We start from the raw sequence: 20,486 nt of genomic DNA on the forward strand, positions 1-20,486 counted from the left end.
GACGGAAGCAACTCCTTAGGAAAAAAGGCACATTTCAGCCCACCTGGAGTTTGCCAAAAGGCACCTGAAGGACTCTCAGACCAGGAGAAACAAAATTCTCTGGTCTGTTGAGACAAAGATTGAACTCTTGGTGTGAATATCAGGCATCATGTTTGGGGGAAACCAGGCACCATCCCTACAGTGAAGCATGGTGGTGACAGCATCTTGCTGTGGGGATGTTTTTCAGCAGCAGGAACTTAAAAACTAGTCAGGATTGAGGGAAAGATGAATGCAGCAATGTACAAAGACATCCTGGATGAAAACTTGCTCCAGAGCGCTCTTGACCTCAGACTGGGGCGACCTTCAGGACAACTCTGTGAATGTCTTTGTGTGGCCCAGACAGAGCCCAGACCTAAATCCGACTGAACATCTCTGGAGAGATTTTGAAAATATGGCTGTGCACTGATGCTACCCATCAAACCTGATGGAGCTTGAGAGGTGCTGCAAAGAGGAATGGACAAAACTGCCCAAAGATAGGTGCACCAAGCTTGTGGCATCATATGAGCAAAGGGTGTGAATACTTCTGGACATGTGATTACTTATGTTTTTATTTTTAATAAATATGCAAAAATAAAATGTTTTTCATGTTGTCATTATGGGGTGTTGTGAGTAGATTTGTTTTTTTTTGGGGGGGGGGATTAAATGAGCTTGCTACATTTTGGAATAAGGCTATAACATAAGAAAATGTGGAAAAAGTAGAGCTGTGACTACTTCCCTGATGTACTGTAGACATTGTTAATGTACCAAAAATGGTTGTTGATGCAATGGACACATTTCATATCTTAGAAATGACATTTTGCCAAAACTGTTATCTATTATTTGTTGTTTTTTTGTTGTTTTTTGTTTTTTTGCCCCCATTTATTTGATGAAACAAATGAGTCACTTTAGGAGAACAGTTTGTTACATTGTCACACAAATGCTGTTAAACCAACTTATGTTGAAAAGGGGTAATGGCAAGCACATGTTTTCAGGTAAAATGGTCACTCCCACAGGATGCTGGGAAGTCCATCAGTGTGAACTGTAGGACGTGCACTGAGTTTTGTCACCATCCACTGACTGCCAGCTGTATACTGTTCTCCGAGGAGTCAAACAAAATATGCACAAAAGGAAGAGGGTCACTGATGATGTATTAAAGTAGGTAAATAGTAGTGTAATGGAATTCCTGCCAGATTTGCTGAAACATTTGCAAATTATCCAGTATGACTATTTCAGGTTAAATACAGAAGTTGGGACTGTTTTATACACCTAAATTATGTTCACCACACAAAACCCCAGCTGGGGCGCTCGTTGTGCCTTCATCCCGATTCATCCAAATAGTTCAAACTTGTGGATCTTATTTTTTTGCTAAAAGTGTCAGACATTTTACTTCCTGGCTGCATCACCTTTGAGTACTGACAGTGTTTTTGGTTCCTCTGTGATGTGGTTATATTTCTAAAGGTTCATTATTTTTCTGTTCTCCCACATAGCGATCACCTATCCTGTGCATTCACCTTCTTCGTACATGGCGACAGCAATGTGTGCACAAGTGTCGAGATCGCTCAACATCAGCCACTTCAGCGGCTCAGTGAGGAGCACCTCAGCCTCGCCCAGCAGAGCTCCACCCCCTTACAAGGTAGATACTCATCAGCACAGGTTTGCCTCTCCACCATTTTCCTACCTACAGTGCATCCAGAAAGTATTCACAGCACTTCTGAGCACTTTTTCCACATTTTATGTCAGTCTTTTTGGCAAAATGTTAGCTATAAGATATAAAATCAAATGTCTGTCCATTATATCACCCACCATTTTGGAACATTTTAATATCTATGACAGATATCTACGTACATACATTGTTATATTGTCTTCTCTTCAGTTATCTTGAGCCCTTACGGCTTGAACGGGACCCTCACAGGCCAAGCTTTTAAGATGTCAGACCACCCTACCCAGAAACTCATTGAAGAGTGGAGGCAGTTTTATCCCATTAGCCCCCATCCCAGGGAGGTTCAAGAAGACAAGATGGAGGATACGGACTGGGAGGAGGACTCGCTTGCTGCTGTAGAGGTCCTTGTTGGTAAGATACAGTTCTTCTCTGTAAGAGGCGGTTATCTGGTCAGCAGGACTTTTATGTACATATTTAAGGAGGCATAGTAAAAAAAAAAAAAAAAAAAAAAAGACTTTTAGCCAACCTCCACTACACGTGGTGGACATGAGAGGGAATTTTTTTTGTTTGTTTTTTAATTTTGATTGGGACTCATGCTTGCCTGGGCCTGGTTTCTTGAAGCAGTATCTTGTTTACTTGACTAAACTCATTTAGTTGATTAATCTTTTGACCTTACTCGTTGCACAAAGCACTTAGTTGGCTAAAGTTTTGCGTTACCCAACTAAAGTTTTTAGCCTGCTACTGCGACTAATCTTACTTTAGTTGACAAAACTTCAGTGTCTTACCTCAAAATTGGCACATGTGGGACCTTTCAGCGGGTTATCGGCAACACAGCCACGTCTCCAAGTTGACCATGTGCCAAATCATGAGGGATGTTAGTTCAGCACTTATGAGCTGACAGCAACAGGTACACATACAGACACAGTTGCAGCGAGTTACCATAGCAACACTGCATGGCCATATATGGCACACATGAAACAGTCTTTAAACTAAATGAAAACAACAAAATAGGAGTGTTATTCCTGACCAGTGTGTCAAGATATGGAGGCCATGGAAACAAAACAAACAACCCTACGAATGTCTTTGATTTCCTAAATGACGTCTTTTCTTCTATGGGAGGGGAAAAGGCACAAAATCAGTGTATCTCTATTGTTGTGCAAGCCTAGATTCTCAGTTTCGCGGGTGCGGGTGGGACTGGACACACGCTTCTGGAACGGCTGGGAGTCCAACACAGTGCGGTTGCGACCAAGTTGGAAGTAAACAAAACTCATTGGAGGCAACGGCACTCGTGAGGCTGCTTACGATTGAAAATCGACTAACGTAAGACGCCTAAACTTCAACTTTAGCTGTGGATGTGAAACGAAGATTAGACTAATGTTGGGTGACTAACCTGAGTCAGCTAAGTAAGTTTAGTAGAAAAAAAGATTGACACACCCACATTGTCTGTGGGATAGAGAAAGTGCTCCCTGTCCATGGGGTGGGAGGGGGGTTTGGTGACGTTGCCGCTGAAGTTTCTTTCCATTTAAATGACCAATCATGAGTGAGTTGGGTTTGAAGGCAATAGTTTATTTATTTTTAAGGATGTGTACTCTCAATGTCTTGTTTGGCACTTTTTGTTACAAACTGTTTTTAAGACCTGTGGTGATCTCTGTTTATGCCCCTCAATGGTTTAAGTTGGGGGAAAACGTGATTAAATTGCTGTTGTATCAAATCTCTGTATTGTGATCTAAAATTAAAAAAAAAAAAGAAAAATCTACAGTGAATTGACGTTTCAAACTGACAAGGCTAGCGGCTGGTGATGAACAGATTTGTGGTGATGTTAAAATGGTGATAAATGTTTAATGGAAACCTTCGTGTTGCTTTTAAGTACTCCCCAGGAGTACGTCATTGAGAACTGACACGTCCAGGCTAGACTATATCTCACAAAAATGTACCACTGTTTGTGTGCTGTGCACTCATGTTTATGGCAACACAAATAAAATGGAGACCACATCTTTCGCTCAAAAATAATTTTTGATTGAGAGTGCAAAGCATACACCAGAGTATATACTGTAATCTATATTATAATAACCAAGTGGCCTCTGTGCATGCATGCGTGTGGCTTCGCTTACACAGAAACATGCTGCGGAAGGGGAAAGTTGATTGGACTAATATTTTTGGAGAAATTTGCAATTTTAGCTAACCAAATCAAATCAATTTTATTTATATAGCGCCAAATCACAACAAACAGTTGCCCCAAGGTGCTTTGTATTGTAAGGCAAAAGCCATACAATAATTACAGAAAAACCCCAATCGTCAAAACGACCCCCTGTGAGCAAGCACTTGGCAACAGTGGGAAGGAAAAACTCCCTTTTAACAGGAAGAAACCTCCAGCAGAACCAGGCTCAGGCAGGGGCAGTCTTCTGCTGGGACTGGTTGGGGCTGAGGGAGAGAACCAGGAAAAAGACATGCTGTGGAGGGGAGCAGAGATCGATCACTAATGATTAAATGCAGAGTGGTGCATACAGAGCAAAAAGAGAAAGAAACAGTGCATCATGGGAACCCCCCAGCAGTCTACGTCTATAGCAGCATAACTAAGGGATGGTTCAGGGTCACCTGATCCAGCCCTAACTATAAGCTTTAGCAAAAAGGAAAGTTTTAAGCCTAATCTTAAAAGTAGAGAGGGTGTCTGTCTCCCTGATCTGAATTGGGAGCTGGTTCCACAGGAGAGGAGCCTGAAAGCTGAAGGCTCTGCATTCTACTCTTACAAACCCTAGGAACTACAAGTAAGCCTGCAGTCTGAGAGCGAAGCGCTCTATTGGGGTGATATGGTACTACGAGGTCCCTAAGATAAGATGGGACCTGATTATTCAAAACCTTATAAGTAAGAAGAAGAATTTTAAATTCTATTCTAGAATTAACAGGAAGCCAATGAAGAGAGGCCAATATGGGTGAGATATGCTCTCTCCTTCTAGTCCCCGTCAGTACTCTAGCTGCAGCATTTTGAATTAACTGAAGGCTTTTTAGGGAACTTTTAGGACAACTTGATAATAATGAATTACAATAGTCCAGCCTAGAGGAAATAAATGCATGAATTAGTTTTTCAGCATCACTCTGAGACAAGACCTTTCTGATTTTAGAGATATTGCGTAAATGCAAAAAAGCAGTCCTACATATTTGTTTAATATGCACTTTGAATGACATATCCTGATCAAAAATGACTCCAAGATTTCTCACAGTATTACTAGAGGTCAGGGTAATGCCATCCAGAGTAAGGATCTGGTTAGACACCATGTTTCTAAGATTTGTGGGGCCAAGTACAATAACTTCAGTTTTATCTGAGTTTAAAAGCAGGAAATTAGAGGTCATCCATGTCTGTCTGTAAGACAATCCTGCAGTTTAGCTAATTGGTGTGTGTCCTCTGGCTTCATGGATAGATAAAGCTGGATATCATCTGCGTAACAATGAAAATTTAAGCAATACCGTCTAATAATACTGCCTAAGGGAAGCATGTATAAAGTGAATAAAATTGATCCTAGCACAGAACCTTGTGGAACTCCATAATTAACTTTAGTCTGTGAAGAAGATTCCACATTTACATGAACAAATTGTAATCTATTAGACAAATATGATTCAAACCACCGCAGCGCAGTGCCTTTAATACCTATGGCATGCTCTAATCTCTGTAATAAAATTTTATGGTCAACAGTATCAAAAGCAGCACTGAGGTCTAACAGAACAAGCACAGAGATGAGTCCACTGTCCGAGGCCATAAGAAGATCATTTGTAACCTTCACTAATGCTGTTTCTGTACTATGATGAATTCTAAAACCTGACTGAAACTCTTCAAATAGACCATTCCTCTGCAGATGATCAGTTAGCTGTTTTACAACTACCCTTTCAAGAATTTTTGAGAGAAAAGGAAGGTTGGAGATTGGCCTATAGTTAGCTAAGATAGCTGGGTCAAGTGATGGCTTTTTAAGTAATGGTTTAATTACTGCCACCTTAAAAGCCTGTGGTACATAGCCAACTAACAAAGATAGATTGATCATATTTAAGATCGAAGCATTAAATAATGGTAGGGCTTCCTTGAGCAGCCTGGTAGGAATGGGGTCTAATAAACATGTTGATGGTTTGGATGAAGTAACTAATGAAAATAACTCAGACAGAACAATCGGAGAGAAAGAGTCTAACCAAATACCGGCATCACTGAAAGCAGCCAAAGATAACGATACGTCTTTGGGATGGTTATGAGTAATTTTTTCTCTAATAGTTAAAATTTTGTTAGCAAAGAAAGTCATGAAGTCATTACTAGTTAAAGTTAATGGAATACTGAGCTCAATAGAGCTCTGACTCTTTGTCAGCCTGGCTACAGTGCTGAAAAGAAACCTGGGGTTGTTCTTATTTTCTTCAATTAGTGATGAGTAGAAAGATGTCCTAGCTTTACGGAGGGCTTTTTTGTAGAGCAACAGACTATTTTTCCAGGCTAAGTGAAGATCTTCTAAATTAGTGAGACGCCATTTCCTCTCCAACTTACGGGTTATCTGCTTTAAGCTACGAGTTTGTGAGTTATACCACGGAGTCAGGCACTTCTGATTTAAAGCTCTCTTTTTTAGAGGAGCTACAGCATCCAAAGTTGTCTTCAATGAGGATGTAAAACTATTGACGAGATACTCTATCTCACTTACAGAGTTTAGGTAGCTACTCTGCACTGTGTTGGTATATGGCATTAGAGAACATAAAGAAGGAATCATATCCTTAAACCTAGTTACAGCGCTTTCTGAAAGACTTCTAGTGTAATGAAACTTACTCCCCACTGCTGGGTAGTCCATCAGAGTAAATGTAAATGTTATTAAGAAATGATCAGACAGAAGGGAGTTTTCAGGGAATACTGTTAAGTCTTCTATTTCCATACCATAAGTCGGAACAAGATCTAAGATATGATTAAAGTGGTGGGTGGACTCATTTACTTTTTTAGCAAAGCCAATAGAGTCTAATAATAGATTAAATGCAGTGTTGAGGCTGTCATTCTCAGCATCTGTGTGGATGTTAAAATCGCCTACTATAATTATCTTATCTGAGCTAAGCACTAAGTCAGACAAAAGGTCTGAAAATTCACAGAGAAACTCACAGTAACGACCAGGTGGACGATAGATAATAACAAATAAAACTGGTTTTTGGGACTTCCAATTTGGATGGACAAGACTAAGAGTCAAGCTTTCAAATGAATTAAAGCTCTGTCTGGGTTTTTGATTAATTAATAAGCTGGAATGGAAGATTGCTGCTAATCCTCCGCCCTGGCCCGTGCTACGAGCATTTTGACAGTTAGTGTGACTCGGGGGTGTTGACTCATTTAAACTAACATATTCATCCTGCTGTAACCAGGTTTCTGTAAGGCAGAATAAATCAATATGTTGATCAATTATTATATCATTTACCAACAGGGACTTAGAAGAGAGAGACCTAATGTTTAATAGACCACATTTAACTGTTTTAGTCTGTGGTGCAGTTGAAGGTGCTATATTATTTTTCTTTTTGAATTTTTATGCTTAAATAGATTTTTGCTGGTTATTGGTGGTCTGGGAGCAGGCACCGTCTCTACGGGGATGGGGTAATGAGGGGATGGCAGGGGGAGAGAAGCTGCAGAGAGGTGTGTAAGACTACAACTCTGCTTCCTGGTCCCAACCCTGGATAGTCACGGTTTGGAGGATTTAAGAAAATTGGCCAGATTTCTAGAAATGAGAGCTGCTCCATCCAAAGTGGGATGGATGCCGTCTCTCCTAACAAGACCAGGTTTTCCCCAGAAGCTTTGCCAATTATCTATGAAGCCCACCTCATTTTTTTGGACACCACTCAGACAGCCAGCAATTCAAGGAGAACTTGCGGCTAAACATGTCACTCCCGGTCCGATTGGGGAGGGGCCCAGAGAAAACTACAGAGTCCGACATTTTTTGCAAAGTTACACATCGATTTAATGTTAATTTTAGTGACCTCTGATTGGCGTAACCGGGTGTCATTACTGCCGACGTGAATTACAATCTTACCAAATTTACGCTTAGCTTTAGCCAGCAGTTTCAAATTTCCTTCAATGTCTCCTGCTCTGGCCCCCGGAAGACAATTGACTATGGTTGCTGGTGTCGCTAACTTCACAGTAAACAGTGGATGTTGTGCTGCAATGCACCATGGGATTTGGGGGTTTTAAATGTTATTGTGGTTCATGTTAAGGCTGGGCTTACACTATGCGGGTTTTGGCCCTTTTTCAGCCGATTTTTCCACTCGTGCGAGAATTTTTTGAATCGCGCTGAGTTTGAGCTTAATTGTGCATCCTGCATCGTGCAGTCTACATGGAGTAATGAACTGCGTTTAACATTGCACGACCACCTCCCGATCGGGAATCGTATGGTCGGCTGAAAATCAAACCTGTTTGATATTTTTGTCGTCCGTCGTGACCCGTGAGGGTTCCGCACTGTTGAAGCAGCGCTACAAGCGTCTACACGCTGATTACCTCGTGCACTGTGCATGCGCAAACACCGGAGAGAGCAAACAGTGAGCTCATGTAAAGTCTTGTTTTTTTTTTTGTTTTTTTTTTTCGTTCCCTCGCAATAACCTAATATCATATTAAAGTTCATGCCTATCAGCGCGCACAGTGGGTGGAATCAGGTGGGGGGAGACTGAACGTATATGCACGCAGACAACAGGATTTATGACAGATGAGCACAGCTGTAAGACTCCGTCTGAAATATAGTTTATTTATACAACAGTGTAAGTAGCAACACCTGTTATGAATGTTTTTTTTTTTTTTTCTTTTTTTTACCGTCGTCTCGTGAATCATGTTGCTGTCTGCTGCGGGTCAGTCACAATCAAGTCTATAGATACAAAATACAGATGTTATCATATCAAACACTAAATCATATGTCATGAAGATGTACTTTTGCTTTCAGCATCTGCATATGAAAAAAACTTCATGTTGCTGAAAAAATGGTTTGATTAATCCTAATATTTAATATTATGACCAGAAACGTGGTGTGTTCTTAAATTAAATTAGGCGTTAGTCTGTGTCACTTTAAAATTGATGCGGCATGTTTTATTGTATAACAATAAAGGTGTGGTAGTCTTTTTTTATGTAAATGTTTTTCTATGATGTAGACAAGTATCTGTTTTCTATTTTCAGAAAATTTAATCAGTTTCGGGTGATACGAGAGACAGCTACATAGTTTTACAGAAATGAGTTACACCGTTGTAAAATTTCATTTTCAAGACAATATTGAATGGAAATGCTGAATGAAAACAATAAAAAGTCATCCTTTGGTCTTTAAATAATGTTATTTGAAGTCTCAAGGGTATCTAAAAAAAAATAAACAAAAAGATTTAATGCGGCCAGAGCAATATTTTGTTTTTGGCGATGATCGCACTGCATGGTCTCATATGTTCAGAAAATCCTGTAGAGTCTGTGACATACCTATATTTAAAAATAATAGCATGGTGAATGTAACTTAGGTAGTTTTATTGTCCTGTGTTAGGATAATTAGAGGATATAAGTTGAATGGAATAAATAATTAGGTCCTATACCTGTTATGATGAAGGCTATAGGTAGCACCGTGTCACGGACTCTACGTGTGTAGAGTCCGTGACATATAGTTTTAAAATAGTACATGAATGATTCTATGAGTATCCATGATGAAGTGCTCTATCTATATTGAAAAATAGTTTGTTACGCCTTATAACCAAAACATATACCAATTTGTTTTTAAGTAAATAGTAAAATAAATGACTCTTGTATTAAGGATATCCTTTCTATTGTAGAGTCCGTGATGGTCAAAATGTGACTTTGCCTCTTCCTCTTAATATTGTCACCAAAAAAAATTGGCTAGAGATACATGAATAAAATTTTGGATTATATTGCACTAGACATTGGTCTTCATAATGGGTCTCAATTCAAAGAAATATGCTTACTTTGTTTTTTGTCTTAAGGTGACACACCTTAAGACACCTTGATTGTGACTGACCTGCTGTGTGCGCACACGCATGTGTTCAGTCTCCCCCCACCTGATTTCACTCACTGTGCGCGCTGATAGGCATGAAATACATTTTTTTTTTTTTAAGGAAAAAAAAAAAGCTTCTGTTACATTTTGCTTCTGGAAACACCACTCCGATGTGTGGTTTTTGAACGTACAGTGTGAGCAGTCAGATTGCATCAGAGCATTGGGCCGTACAGTGTGAGAACATGAATTGTGCGTTCTGAACTATTAAACCCTGCGGTTTTGTCACACAGTTTGAGCTGGAGCCAAGTACAATGATTAAAAATATTGTACAGTGTATGCCCAGCCTTAGTTTAAGTGTTGCTAACGTATGTCTTTTGGATCAAGGATGAACGGCCAAAACAGAACGTTAATAGGACTAATATATGTGGAGACGCTAAGGATATTAGCTAATGTTGCTAACTACATTCTGGACTTGAGTGCCATTCCAACTTATTATAGAAACTTTGCACAATTTATTATCACCCTTGAAAAATGTCAGCTGCCTATTTTATAAACACAACCCAATATAGAGCCCGTGGATCACCACGGGCAACACACTAGTATCATTATTAATAGTTCTAGCCTATTTAAAAAAAAAAAAAAAAAAAAAAACTTGACTCCAATAAAATGTTAAGCTTTTATGTTGAAATTGAAGGTTGTGTCTTTGTCGGAGTTGAATGTGACTAAATGAGTAATTGCAGCAAAATGGGAAAAGTTAAAGTGCCTGTTTGATTCTTCTGTCATCAAATAAGAAATAACTGGGTGGAATGAAGAGCACGGTGGAGGAAATTTACAGAAGCATTGGAAGTTGGATAATAATTCGTGTAATATACCCTTTGTGAAGTGGACAGCATGGTGGTCAAATTTTTAGTGTGCTTGTTTCCAGAGCGAAAGCTTCCTGCCCCATTCTCTGTGTAATGTGGAGTTGCATCAGGAAGGGCATCCAGTAAAAAATTACAAAAGAACTTGACTTATTTTCTGAAGTATGTCGCACCTTTATTCTGCATTATCAGCACTTTGAGGAATTTTGTGCATTGTTGTAGTGTGCTTTTTATTTTGACCCTTTATTATCATAGTTAGTTAATTGTATTTAGTGCTTTGACTCCTGAGAAAGGGTTATATAAATTATTATTAACTATAATTTTTTTTATTTTTTTGGCTTACAAGTTGCAGGACCTCTTAAACTAGTACAAAAATAAAGGTGGCGACTTGTACTCTGGAAAATACGCTACAATACTATGCTATTGTAAGGTTACACTCTGTTGTGAAAGTCCACATGTGGAACTGTTAACATGCATGTAGCTTATTTAAAAACTTGAAGTGCGCTTTGATTTATCTGATTTAAAGATATTAGAGCTATTAAGTGGAAATACTGTGACCAGGTTAAACTGGTATTGCACAAAAATGTGTCTACACATTTGTTGAATCAAGTCTATTGTATTGTGTTCCAGCGGGGGTGAGGATGGTTTACCCGTCCTGCCTGGTGCTGATCTCCCTGGCGGATCTTCCTGCTGTGGTTCCTCAGGGCTCAGCCAACCCATCAGGAAACCTTTGTGGTGCTCAGCAGGGCCAAGTTGTTCCTAGAGACCCCGCTATGTCCTCTGTCACACTAACTCCTCCAACGTCACCAGAAGAGGCTCAGACCGGTACGACAGCACCACAAACCTAAGATGCGTAGAATTTATCTCTATTTTCTGCATGTTTCCGTGATGTAACTGCTGCTCTTGCTTGTGTCTCTTACTTTATTTCACAGATTACCAGCCTGTCCACAGGTGGCTCAAATTGTCTTCTGCGTCTGATGGCTACAGCTCTAATAGCAGTGGGCCACATGGGGGTAAAATCCCTCGCAGGTTGGCAGGACAGATGGTGGAATCAGTCTGGCAGGAGTACAACGTAAATCATACAGGAAGCAAGTATGTATGAGCTTTTTCTTCCTCAACATTAAACGTTGCTACAACTATGTAGTAAATTATACAATAAACATGTACTTTTTTCCCAGGAGAAAGTTTACATCCTTAACCAATGGAACTTGTGAGGAAGATTCAGTCAAAACTGGGCTTTGGGATTTTGTAGAGCCTTCTCATAGGGAACACTGTAATTGTTCAAGGTGAGTTTTAAACTTTTCTAACATTCTGGGTTTATTATTTGAGTTTCTGTTGCTTTTTCTTTTTAAATCTGTATCCCAAAGGCATATCGGGTGTCTTATTTGCTTGTCTTTTTTTGTGTGTGTGCAATGTACGAGGTCTGTTAGAAAAGTATCTGACCTTATTATTTTTTCAAAAACCATATGGATTTGAATCACGTGTGATTGCATCAGCAAAGCTTGAACCCTCGTGCGCATGCGTGAGTTTTTTCATGCCTGTCGGTTGCTTCATTCGCCTGTGAGCAGGCTTTGAGTGAGGTGTGGTCTATCCCTCTCGTCTATTTTTTATTGCGAATAAATGAACGATTTTGATCTTTGCTGCATCAATTTTTTTATAGAAACTGTAAGAGACCTCCAGGTGGACACCGTTCGAAAAATTAATATGGCTTTCAGGGATGATTTTATGGGATTAAACAGATTACGGGGTATTACTGCCCCTTTAAGGACGGCCCACAACTGCTGAGAGCGCAGCGCGCTCCCAGCGCCGATGGACAGGCTGACACCCCGCACAAACATCATTTCCAACGTGAAAGCTTTGTTGATCCGGGACCTCGTCTGACTTTCACAAAAAGGCAGAAGATGTGGACATCAGCACTTTTTCCGGCACATTCCACCGTTACAGGAGGGTTTTTTTTCATGGAAAAAGAAGCCGAGGGACGTGCCACCGTGCCGCTCTTGACGCGGCACAAAACCACCTCGAAAGTGCTCATGTCCACGTCTTATCACAATTCCTGTGCTAGTCAGAGGACATACTGGATCAAGACAGCGTCCAGTTTAGAAATGAACGGCACATTTCACTGTTACAGGAGTTTTTGTCATGTAAAGAGGAACAAAGGCGGAGGAGTTCCGCGCGTTGCGGCGGAGCTGCATGGCGAAAAGAAACGCCGTGAAGCCTCACAGGACATGTTCTGGCAGTCCAGCTCATGCACAATCACAATCGGATATTCACACGACTGGAAAGCAACCGGAATCCGTCTGAAATCCACCTTTAAGCCGGCCTGTGAGACCAACACCGAGGTGGTTTTGTCCCGCGTAATAAACGGCTCCGTGGTGCGTCCCTCGGCTTCTTTTTCCATGAAAAAAAACTCCTGTAACGGTGGAATGTGCCGGGAAAAGTGCTGATGTTCACATCTTCTGCCTTTTTGTGAAAGTCAGACGAGGTCCCGGATCAACAAAGCTTTCACGTTGGAAATGATCTGGTTGTTTGTGCGGGGTGTCAGCCTGTCCATCGGCACTGGGAGCGCGCTGCGCTCTCAGCAGTTGTGGGCCATCCTTAAAGGGGCAGTAACACCCCGTAATCTGTTTAATCCCCATAAAATCGTCCCTGAAAGCCATATTAATTTTTTGAACCGTGTCCACCTGGAGGTCTCTTAGAGTTTCTGGAAAAAAATTGATGCAGCAAAGATCCAAATCGTTCAGACATTTATTCACAATAAAAAAGACGAGAGGGGTGGACCACACCTCACTCAAAGCCTGCTCACAGGCGAATGAAGCAACCGACAGGCATGAAAAATCTCACGCATGCGCACGAGGGTTCAAGCTTGGCTGACGCAATCACACGTGATTCAAATCCATATGGTTTTTGAAAAAAATAATAAGGTCGGATACTTTTCTAACAGACCTCGTATAGCTGTGTGGTTCAGGTGTATGTGATATCTTGACAAACACTTCGTGCACCAAGTTGAAATTTGGTACTCAAGGCAGTGGTGGGCACAGCTAACCAAAATTTAGCTTCGATAACAGCTCATCAGCTAACTGAAAAGTTAATCTTTTATAAAGCTAAACCAATAAACCACCCAAAAATTTATCGGGAGCTACAGCTAACCGATAACTTTCAAAATTGAGTTTTAACACCACGATCAGAAACCCAAACAATGAATCACCACTACTGTCTTTGTGCGCTGTGTCTTCTGCTGGAAGTTGAGAGACATTAAGCTCAACTCTACCGCAGCAAAAGGAGCCTGACCACCAGGTTGTCATAAAAAAAAGGCATTATTCTTTAACCACATGCAGCAGTTTCACCATGAGGCAGAGGTCTTAGAAAATAAATGTTTTGATTTATAATTCAAATTAATCTGGATAGAATAACTACATTAATGACAATTCTGTCATTTGTACAAAGTTAAAATATAACACATCTTTTAATTTTAAATAATGCACTAATTCTGACGTTTTGTAACAAACACACAGATGCCAAAGGGATTATGGGTAAAATGAGCCTCCGCTAACACTGATTGGTTGACTCATTCTATGTAAAAACAAACACATTAATGTGACGTGTGTGTTGGTTTACATATAAATGTGTTTGTAAAATATGCCATTTTTCCACATGTTAAAAAAAGCAATTTGCAAAAGCCAAAAATCAAGTTGTGATTAGACAACAGTCTGATATAACTGGGGTCAAAATGCATAGAACACTGCCATCTACTGGCACACAGATGCTCAGATCCTAACCCATAATCCTTTGCGCGCCAGAGTTGCTGTGGTTTAAACAGCACAGAGAGAAAACACGACAATTGTAAATGAACATTATACAACCAAAATGTACATTTTTATTTCTTTTTATCCGCTGCAGCAAGAGGCTACAGCAACTCTCTGGCATGCAAAGGATTATGGAATATCTCAATACTTAGGGCTAATACGTTCATGAACACTACTGGCCAGTAGATGGCAGTAGAGACCGTGAAAACTTGCCAAAACAAACATTCCAAATAAATAATCCGTGTCTGCTACGTTTAATCTGCGTGGAATTTAATAAACACAAACCGAATTTCAGACATCTTATATTATTCTGGAACAAAGATGACAAACAGTGTTATAAAGGACAATAACCAGGACATTATAGACCAAACAGGAAGCGACTGCAGCTCAGTGATTCCAATTGAAAATAATGGAGACACAACCTGAGCTGCTTCTGGCATTTTTACATAAACACAATAACATCTATAAACCCAGAGAATATATTCACAAGAGTTTTAGGCACAATATACAAAGGGCTTAATGCTGTTGTCCGTGTGGAGCCTGATCAGAGCATCTCAAATGCATTTCTCCCGTCGTGAACTTTTACGGTACCCATAATGGACTGCGGAGTGTGGACACACCATGTCCACACTAAAACCTTTAAAATTAGTGCAATACTTTAAAACTAAAACATATCTGATATTTTCACTTTATAAAACTTCAGATGTGACATTAATTTAAATAACATCTGAAATTAGTTTGGTTAAAATTTTAACCATAAGTTAAAATTGTATGCCTCTGGATGACCTGGGTGATATTGCCAGCAAGTTAGTAGGGTGTCGAGAGAAATTTTTTTTTTTTTTTGTTTGCTTTCATTTTGGTTGTTTTCGGTGACCAGTTCTCCTCTAATTGCAGAGGATAGAGCAGTTTCTCCTGAAACCAGCTCTTCTCTGTCTGTAGAGGATATAATTGTATGTCTACTACAAAACATTTAACAGGTAGGCTCTAAAATCTTTGATATCAGACTTTAAAAATGTTTATTAACTGTTAGTTTTATTCACTAAGCTTACAATAATATGTTAGCAGTCTAAAAATTATTGGACCAAAATTTATCGAAGATAATTGATCTGATGATGGTTTTCAAAGTTATCTGAAAAGCTAATCTGATAATGAAAACATTAGGTTCGATTTATTAGCTGTTCCCAACACTGAATCAATGTCATCTCCTTAAGACCTCAGACAAGTTCCCTGTGGACCTTGTTTCGATTCTTAATTGTGGCCACCAGGGTTTGAGTCTGTGAAACCTAGTGTATGTAATAATAGCATAATGACTTCATGGAGTGTAAACAGTTGATTATGCCTTGTTAAGACCTGACACAGGTTCTCTGTTGGACATGGGGATGTGAGTGGAGCTCAGTATTCAATAATTATCAAGATCATAACCAGAGAGAGGGCTGTTCCAAGGAACGCTTACACTGTTAAAGATCTGTCTGGTTACTGAATACATCAGATTTAAAATTAGTCTTTTTTTATGTAGTCTCAAAATCGTCATAGTCAGTTTTAAATTAAAATACACATCTTTTTTATGATTTAGAAAAAAATACTCAAATTTCCAAGTATTAAGTACTACATTTGCATTAATACATTAAAAGGCATAGAATGTGAGTGCAAACGTGATTTTTAATCCAGTGTCTCAAAATGTGGGGTTTGAAATTTGTGCAAGTATAAAAATAATAATAATAATAATGTTGGTGTGTGAACATGTGACCTTGTAAGTGAATCTTAAGTGTGCTATTCACAAACGTGAGCTTTCTACCAAAGTGCCGTAGGTTGTACCACAGTCCTTGACCGGCTGTAATTGGATATGGATGCTTGACTGAGCAGATACGATATGGGAACTCTAAAATTATTTGATAGCTACAAATAAGTTCAACTGAAATAGACTAGATAACTGTGTCTCCTACACCTCAACACGATATGATTTGATGGTCTCCTTACCAAATTCAACTCCATAAAATTACTTGATATAATCTGGGTTTGAGAGCTTATATAGAATATTTATCCTGACTGGTGTGTGTACTGTACAAGAACATCTTTTAGTTTTTTAGTAGTATATGTATTTGCTTAGGATTTGAAACTAGTTCTGTAGTGGGAGATATTTGCATGAAACTGTTCTCATTTAATTTGTGTAATATTGGAACTTTGTTGTTAGTTGTGTAAACCTTTTGGGCGGGGGCGGGGAGGTCAAACTTGAGTGTGGGCACAGATGTAGTACTGAGGGTATTACTCCTTGGTATGCGTTGCTGCGTTCCTGTAAAGTCCCTTATGTATATTACTGCTCATCCCCAGACACAAGAACCAGAAACAGCGATCCAGCAGCACCTCAGGACACCCACCTTCATCAGGCCAGCCTGCCCAGCAGGTTCCAAAGCACAAGTTGGGTGAGAAACTGGAAAAGGGGGAGAAGCAGCCTAAAAGGCCCCAGACACCTTTTCACCACCGCAACTCTATAAGTGAAGAACAGACACTTGAACCGCAAGCCCAGAGGCTCTGTTTAAGAGCACAGGATGAGGGTTCCTATCCCAGCCTGCACCACGTGGACACGGCCCCATCCAAAACCACGGCATTGCACACACACGGCCCCCCTACAGACCTGGTTAGCTCTCCCCCGCCCCCTCCCCTCAGTCCCCATCCCTGCGACCATGTTGAAGGTGAAGTTACCCCAGGGGGCATGAAGAACTCTTCCACACCGGTTCACCAGCCCTTCTATCCTCCCTCAGTGGAGCCCTGTTTGCTGCCTCAGAAGGGCTCGTCCGAGGAGGCGCAGTTGGAAACGACTCCTGTGCCTCTGCCCTTTTCACCAACCTACAACGAAACCTTGGAACCCACCGTGTTTGTGGGTTCAGCCATCAACCCTAATGAAGATTCCACTCATAATCCTTGGAAGTATTTTAACTTGCCCAGGAAGAAGGCTTCTAATTTCCAAACGCCGCAGCTCCCAGTGGCTAAATTTAGAGAAGATTCTGGTGGTGGTGGAGGAACAGACAGTGTCATGTCTGTTACTGAGTAAGTATTATAGCTGTCAGCTGTATTAATAAGTATATTTTTTAAAAAAGCTATCAACGCCAACCCCACCTCCTTCTACAACTACTACAACTAGTGCTACTTGTTCTTCTTCTGGCTGTTCCCTGCTTCTTCTGGTCTCGTGAGAAAAGGAGGCAGGCACACACCACCAAAGTCACATCACTTCCAGGCAAACATCTGACTGGAAGTGATGGAACACACACGGGCAGTTTGGGACTAGTCTCTTTTTTTTTTTTGTCTTCTGCTTTAGTTTCACTGAAAAACACTTAACATTTGGACTAAAAACTATATTTACAAATAGAATTTTATGTAGTGAAAATAAATATGTAAAAAAAAATGTGACAGTAGCAAAGGAGGCAGGAACCAGTCTGTCTTGTGTCTGTGTGAGCCAGTCAGAAGCAGTCAGTGCAAAGTGCTCTCCAGCCAGTGAAATGGAGGCACTCTGCTGGTTGCCTGCCTCCTTTCTTGTGTGAGTGGAGGAGGAGGAGGGGACCAGCCAGGTTCGTCTGCTGCTGCTTGTTCTTCTACTGCTCTTCAGAGGTATTTTTGTGCAAACCCTTGTGCTCTCAGGTTGATGTCGTGCTCCGCACAGCCCCTCAAGGTGTCCCAGGATCTGGTTAAGATTTACGCTCAGCGGAGAAACAGCCATCTCGCCTCAGCCACAGGAGATGGAGAGCACAGTGAGGAGCCGGACCCTTATGCATTTGTAGAAGGAGATGAAGAGTTTAGCTTCACAGAGAAGAAAGATAAACCTGGTTCAGAGAGAGAAGGCAGCAAAAAACACAAGGTGCGTCAGACTGTTTGAAATTTTTGATAATTGTTCTATTTTCTTGCTCTTTATGGTCACATACTTTTAGGAATCCTACTTTATTGATTGCAGTGATTGAGCAGACCACATAAACGTGTCTTTCTGCAGTTCACCTTAAATGTCATAATGTCAACAAAACATGTTTTTCCTGAAACATTTATGTGAGTATTTATTTTTCTTCCAGCTGGATGAAGGATCTGGGACATCACCGGATGGTGAGTTTATTTTTTGTGTGCTGATAATGGAACGTGTATCAGCGTTTAAATAAATTTGGCTGGAGTTTTGTGTTTTATCAGAGCATCTCTGGCCCCCAATTTTATATTTATTCATTAATTTTTGTTTTTGTGTAGATGGCCAAGGATCATCGAGCAGTAAACCTTCAGCTTCAACCAGCCTCATCCATGAGAATGACTTGACCGTGTCTTTCAGTGACTTGGATAAAATCTTCAATTCCGATGAAGACGAGCTCACGGTCAGTGAATCTATATGATGGACTTAAATTTCACATCAGGTATTTATGAAGTCCAACACGTCACGTACTGTACTAAAAGAACAGGTTATTTTCATGATTCTCTGCAGCTTTGAGCCTGTAAAGTTTATTCAAACATCGGAGCCTCACACTTTGATGGATCTAAGAACATTTTTGGGAAAGTTTCTTGGACTTCACACAGAGATAGTGGGAGCTATTTTAGATCCAGGAAGAGCCATCTTTGCCTACCTCAGAAGGATTGTGGTTTTAGCTGTCGGATAGTTGGCAGGTTAACTCAATATTTAATTGACTGATGTGAGTCTTTTTGGATCTGTGCTGTTTGTGTATTTTTAATTGGTAAGTGCTATTTGCCTGTCAATAAATATGCTGACAGATCAAAAACAGGTTCTGAAATAACCTTGATTTTCTTTTTTTTATGTTGGATAGGATTATTAGAAAAGTTATGAATAGATGCAGTGTATGACCTTAATCAAGCGATGTTTAAAAAAAACATGTAAATTGAATGATTTCTGTGCACAGCCTGGATCAAAGAGAGCTGGAATTGGGGCAGACGACAAGTTTGGCAGCAAAGATGCCAAGCCAGCCATGTTGGACCCCCTGTCATGCATAAGTATGTTAAACAGCACACATTCATGCCACAAACTTAAGCAGCTTTCACACAGGCACTGTGACCCTAGAGGGTCCGTGAGCCCACAGCCAGGTTTAACCTCATCGGTTCCACTTAAGGTGGCAAACCAACACTTACAATCCAACCTTAATGTGCTGTTGCGTACACAAAAATGTATGAGAGCCATCCCAACTTAAACTGGACCTTGTCACCATTTTTGGTGTTTTCAACTTCATAACTGAATCACTTTCAGTCATAGATAAATAAAAGAGCACGTTTTGTGTATGAAATGGCAAATCCCCATAATATTCAGAGTATGTGTGAAGGAACGGCTTTAGTGTTTCACTTATTTGGTCTTGGTAGGTAATTATTTATTTCCTTCTAGGCTCCGCAGACCTGCATCAGATGTTTCCCACCCCTCCTTCTTTGGAGCAGCAGGGTTACTCACCCATGAACACCGGGACCAAGGAGTATGGTGGTTTGGAAACGGGGGCGGGCGTCATCCTGTTGGATGGCAGCCAGCTCAACAACCACTTCAAGATGGAGGTGGAGGAAGGTTTCTGTAGCCCGAGGCCATCTGAAATAAAGGTACAATACGCTGCACACATGCCACGTGCAGATCAGGCGGAAAGTTCTGCTTCATTAAATTAATTTATTTAAGTAGTAGTTACTGTTGGTGATGACCTTCTCTGCTTTCAGGACTTCTCCTTTGTGTACAAGCCAGAGGCATGTCAGTCTTTCATTGGCTGCTCCATGTACGCTCCCCTGAAGACGCTACCCAGCCAGTGTCTGCTGCCAGTCAAGCTGCCAGAAGATTGTGTGTACACGCCCAGCTGGACCCTGGGCAAAATGGAACTGATACCACAAGTCACAAATGTCAGTCTCCTCACCAAAGACAGGTATGGGTAGTGATGGAGCCGACAGATCAAAGAACTAAACTTCAAGCCATTTAAATTTGAGACTTTTCCACTTACGATACGATACTTTATTGTCCCCAAGGGGAAATTTGTCTTGGACTTCAAGTGCTTTGTGCAAACATTTGTCTCAAAAATCAATGAATACAACAACAAACAATACACTGCTTGCATGCTTATGGAAAATTCATCAGCATATTGCACATTTCACATGATACAATATGCAATTAAAACAGCCTAATAAAACAGATAAAAACCAGATAATAAGTTAACTGACTTGTGCATATGCTCATACACACACA

General features: G+C 40.5%; 1 protein-coding gene across 3 annotated transcripts in view; it reads left to right on the plus strand.

Moving 5' to 3' along the window:
- The window catches only part of LOC117509409 (mediator of RNA polymerase II transcription subunit 13-like), a 113,008-nt gene that overhangs the window by 65,131 nt on the left and 27,391 nt on the right, over positions 1-20,486 (plus strand). For all 3 annotated transcript variants that reach the window (XM_034169081.1, XM_034169084.1, XM_034169082.1), the window contains exons 4-15: positions 1,506-1,651; positions 1,892-2,089; positions 11,130-11,324; positions 11,432-11,591; positions 11,678-11,785; positions 16,631-17,347; positions 17,936-18,152; positions 18,358-18,388; positions 18,524-18,645; positions 19,183-19,273; positions 19,656-19,858; positions 19,970-20,169. In XM_034169081.1, coding sequence (XP_034024972.1) covers positions 1,506-1,651; positions 1,892-2,089; positions 11,130-11,324; positions 11,432-11,591; positions 11,678-11,785; positions 16,631-17,347; positions 17,936-18,152; positions 18,358-18,388; positions 18,524-18,645; positions 19,183-19,273; positions 19,656-19,858; positions 19,970-20,169 — 2,388 coding nt within the window. The remainder of the gene's footprint in view (positions 1-1,505; positions 1,652-1,891; positions 2,090-11,129; positions 11,325-11,431; positions 11,592-11,677; positions 11,786-16,630; positions 17,348-17,935; positions 18,153-18,357; positions 18,389-18,523; positions 18,646-19,182; positions 19,274-19,655; positions 19,859-19,969; positions 20,170-20,486) is intronic.

Source organism: Thalassophryne amazonica, chromosome 4 (assembly GCF_902500255.1).
Source record: "Thalassophryne amazonica chromosome 4, fThaAma1.1, whole genome shotgun sequence".
Taxonomy (NCBI): domain Eukaryota; kingdom Metazoa; phylum Chordata; class Actinopteri; order Batrachoidiformes; family Batrachoididae; genus Thalassophryne; species Thalassophryne amazonica.